The 4,983-nt window shown below is 33.8% G+C and overlaps 1 protein-coding gene across 1 annotated transcript; it reads left to right on the forward strand.

Annotated features, from left to right (window-relative positions):
* The first annotated feature begins 1,463 nt into the window (after positions 1-1,463).
* On the forward strand, positions 1,464-3,561 carry LOC107404181 (ankyrin repeat-containing protein BDA1). The gene is made up of 2 exons (XM_016011125.4): positions 1,464-2,546; positions 3,039-3,561. The coding sequence occupies exons 1-2, from the start codon at positions 1,932-1,934 to the stop codon at positions 3,477-3,479; spliced, it is 1,056 nt and encodes a 351-aa protein (XP_015866611.3). The 5' UTR covers positions 1,464-1,931; the 3' UTR covers positions 3,480-3,561.
* The last annotated feature ends 1,422 nt before the right edge of the window (positions 3,562-4,983 follow it).

The following is a 4,983-nucleotide window of genomic DNA, read 5'->3' on the forward strand; positions in this document are numbered from 1 at the left end:
TTTTGGAACAAATGATTTTATCTTTAAAACATGGAATATGTAAATTGAAGAATATTCGTCTGATATATGTATATATGGTTTAAAAAATTATATATGTAATTTGAATAATATTGGTCTATTCAATATCTAAATCGTATATCTAGTGCATATATTCCTCAACTTATGCTTTTATTCCTTGATTTATGCTTTCGTCTGTTAAATTAACAAAGTGTGTATTCATTTTGATAGAATTATTGAATACGACAAAAAAAATAGTAGTTAGAAATAGAAAATGAAAAGTAAGTTATAAAAAAAAAAGAAAAAAAAAGAGTTTGCATTCATTGATTTTTGTTGGGAACATAAATATGTAATAAGAGAAATTATTTTTGCAAATTCTGAATGGACTTTATAAAATCCCATGAGCCCAGATGAAATTACCATAAAACCCCCAACCTTAACCTTACAAGTTACAAGCATCAAAACCCACAAAACACCGCCTACAGCTGCCGACCACCACGGTGTAGGATCTGAACGGCGGTTTATGATCATGAGCTTCATGAAAGGGAAATGGGTTGATGAATTGTAGGTCCTGATGAATACTGTCGAGTTCATCAGTTTGTGGTAAACTGGGACTATGCAAATTAAACGTAGCAAAATCGGTTGAGATTCTATACATGAACTACAAAAGGTAACAAAATCAAAGCCTATAAAATGACTAAAATCCGATTCAGAAACAACAATATATATTCATGTGATTGCCAAACTAAAAGCACGTCAAGACTAGACCCAAAAAATACAAATAAAACCACAAACTCCCAAATCCACAGTAATGATGCCGTGGTTTTATAACAACTTATGAATCTCAACTGATGCCATGGTTTTTATAGATCGGCATGTTTTGCATCTAAGGGTGTCAATGTTATGGGTTGACGTGTAGCGGTAGGCGGTTTCCGGTGGCTAATGTCAACGACCGGTTAAAAAAGAATAGTCGGAGTTTTGGACTCTTTGGTAATTTTGTATGAATCGAATAGAAACTGTATAAAATCCAAAAGTAGTGCAAATACAATTTCTCTTATAATAAATCATGAAAAGGACTTTTATGTAATTAAATGCAAGATGTTTCCTTCCAAGAATAACCCCTACTTTTAGTTTCGCAATTTTATTTTATTTTTTTATTTTTTGTTTGGTTGTTGTTGTTGCTTTAGGTTTGCAAAAACAGAAACATTAATGAGGCTATCTAATAGTATGTCCTTTACTTATGCCTAGATCCTTGACAAAATGAAAATTTGAACCAACACATCAACATCTAAGAGCGGAGATCTAATTTTATATAACCCCATAAGGTTAATCCAGTTGGTAACCAAAAGTTGCCTCTTTCCTTGTCAACATCGAGATTTGGAGTAGTGCTCCTTTAAGTTGAATTGCGTGTAAGATGGCCCGGTATACAAGACAAATGGTATCACTTTTTCTATTGATTGTTTTGCAGAAAGTGAAAGATTTCAGTGTGCACTTTTCCTAGAGGGAACGAATGTGCTGCCTAACCATAGATGAAAGTGAAGGGGAAGCTAGGAGGAATCATTAGGAAACTTCCCGTATTGATTAAAATATTCAACTTTGTTGTTGGATTCGCACCTCCCAGTGATATTTGGATTAATTTACTTGGGAACTGGTCAAGCAAGTTTCTAGGTTTCACTAAATTGACCGAAGAATCAAAGCACCATCGGCAACCTCAAGACACCAGATTGCTTAAAATGTTCAACGTTGTTTAGTATTCACACCTTAAAATATTCAACTGCGTTACGATTCACACCTTCGGATTCATACCTTCATCTCCCACTGATATTTGGATAAATTTTCTTGGGAACTGATCAAGCAAGATTCTTAGTTTGATTAAACTGACCAAAGAATAAAAAAGCACCATCGGCAACCTCAAGATACCAAATAGGCAGCATATGGATCACGAAAAGTTGAAACATGTTGCTCAAGCAGGCGATATCGACATGCTTTACAATTTAATCCAAGAGGATCCGTATTTCCTGGATAACATAGATGCTTCACCATTTATTGATACTCCTTTGCATATAGCAGCTTCTTGTGGAAAAGTTGAATTTGCAATGGAGATTATTAGTTTGAAGCCATCATTTGTTCGAAAACTTAATCATCATGGTTTCACTCCTATGCATCTTGCTTTGTTTAACCGCAAAACCGATATGATTCTTCGATTTCTTGACCATGAAACTGATCTTGTTCGTGTTCGAGGAAGGGAAGGTAAAACTGTTTTGCATTTTGTAGCTGAAAATGGTGAAGATCATGTTCATCAAAAAGAGAAACTCTCCCTCTTGGCTAAATTTTTATCAGCTTGTCCATCGAGCATCCGAGATGTCACAAATCGAAGTGAGACAGCTTTGCATATTGCTGTGAAGAATCACAATCTCCGTGCTCTCAAATTGTTACTAAAAGGATTGCAGAGATCTTTTAACATCCATGATATCAGAAATACTATGGAGTTGAAGGATGGGGAAGGAAACAATGTTCTACACATCGCCACCGCTGCTAAACAACCCAGGGTAAATATATGCCTTTCTTTTTTTTCTTTTTTTTTCTTTTTTTTTTTGGGTTTTCCCTTAATTTCCTAGTTACATATAAAATATAATTTATTTTACATTTAATTAAAAAAAATACCATATAATTGGTATTTACCAAATCAACCAGACAAATGATGAAACTCTTTCAGCCTAGCTGTCCAATCAAGTGCTATTCAAGTTACCATATTTATCCATCAAATTTCAATAACAAATATTTCCCTTCATTTGAATGTTTCGAATCTATAAATTTTAGATGTAAGGCCAACTTTATTTTATATTATTGATTAATTTACGTACCCAGAAAGTGTATTTATTTTTCTTAACAAATTACTCAAGCCTATGGTAAGTGAAACCCAATATAACGCCCACATAATAGTGTCACCTTCTATCCAATATTTATTTATAGATGTTTAATGCTCTGTATTTTACATTTGACAGATGAACTAAACTTATGTGCATGTATTGGATCCTCAGGTAGTTAAGTTGTTACTCGAGAGCAAAATTGATGTAAATGCCAGGAATTCGAAAGGTTTGACTGCTCTTGACATCTCAGATCCACACAACAGAGAGGTTAGAGAAAGTCTGCTCCATAGCAGAGCTTTAAGCTCTGAATCACTTCCACAAGTTGCCAAAAACGATGACAATTTGAGATCCAACATCTCATTTAAAGAACATGTCATAATATTTTGTAGAAGTTTTAGGAAAGATGCAATTAGCAGCAATCTGTTACTGATGGTGGTCGCAGCAATACTGATTTCAGCAGCTAACAATTATCTGGCTGCAGTAACCTCCATGGGAGGAACTTGGCAGGACAATAACAAGGGCCTGAGATACGGCTTCCTCGTTTACAATATGGCTAACTTTTTAAGGCTTTATCCTATGATTCTGTTGATTTTTCTTCTAGCCTCGGTCTGAACATGAGTTAGTTGCTTGGATGGACACTAGATGTTTCTGTCATCTATTAATGAAATTGTAAATTTGATTAGCATATTAGAAATGTTATTTGTTTAATGGTACAGTACTACGCAAGATAAAGACCAAGAAACTTAATCAGGCTTAGAGTGCCGAATTCAAAAGCTTGGTTCGATTCACCTCAATTGGTCGAAATCTGTGGCCTCCTCCTCCTCCATGGTTTTGGTGATGGTGTTTAATTTCACAGCTGTTTTTTTCCTCAGGTTAACAATTTGCTATTAACAGTTGAGAAATCAAGCAATTTCAGATTTTGTTTTAGCTTGGCTTCTATTCGGAAATTAAAGCATAAACCTCAAGTAATTATACCTGTGCGAAGTATGTTTGTTGGAGAGCAGGCCACTTCAGCTGGATATTGGACTCGGCCCAACTATATATCATTGTGACTTGGAATTTCTTTTTTTTTTTTTTTTTTTTTTAAGGAAAATTATTTTTTTCTTAGCCACTATCAGTGTAGGGTTATGTACTTATTTGTTCCTAAACATGTTTTTGTGAGACTATATGTGATGAATGGTTTATTTTAATAATATTTTCTTACATGAATTAAATTTCTGTGAAATTTGAAATATTTCTTGTTAAGTTAAATCTATCATTGAACTTAAGGGTGCTTTGTAAACAAATCATAATTGGTATTTCTTTTTTCTCGAAAATGAAAAAAAAAAAAAAAAAGGAAGAAGAAGATCACTGGGGACATATTCGATGATTTTGGCTTACTAAGTATAAATTAATTTAATATATGTCAGTACATATAACAAATTAATTTGGTATTCATTATCATTTAAACTGTGGAGGTATTGATCATTTGCTGGGTGGCCTTGATTTGGTGAGGTAGTATAAGAAACAAATTTTTAAACCTTTGTTTTTCCTTCCCTGTGAACAAATTCTTTATCGATAAATCAGAGGTTGAAGAAGGAGGCTGAGGCAGGCGAAAATGATTTTGATTTCAACAGATTAATTGCAGAGGATTCAACCATTAACTTAATGTGCTTTGCTAGTCCTACTTCCTTAACGTATGCCATGTGTCCTTATCTTTTCTCTTCCCCACATTTCGCTAGTCATATCAACAGATTAATTGCAGAGGATTCAACCATTAACTTAATGTGCTTTGCTAGTCCTACTTCCTTAACGTATGCCATGTGTCCTTATCTTTTCTCTTCCCCACATTTCGCTAGTCATAATCTACATGACATCATTCGATATGTTTATACGTCATTATTCATATAGTTTACGCGTAAACTATAGCAAATAGGACTTTTAGTGTTGCATTCTTAACTCTTGGGCAAATCTAGTTAAGGTTGCTTAAGCCGTGTCCCACTGCTTGATTTGTTATTAAGGATTCATTTGGTATAATTTATGTAAAAAGAATTTTTAATTGTAGAATTTTTTACAATGTAATTTATGTAAAGAGAGTTTATATTGAAATGTTAATGTGTGTTTGGTTGTTAGTGTC

The sequence above is a fragment of the Ziziphus jujuba genome, chromosome 2, assembly GCF_031755915.1.
Source record: "Ziziphus jujuba cultivar Dongzao chromosome 2, ASM3175591v1".
In the NCBI taxonomy this organism is placed as follows: domain Eukaryota; kingdom Viridiplantae; phylum Streptophyta; class Magnoliopsida; order Rosales; family Rhamnaceae; genus Ziziphus; species Ziziphus jujuba.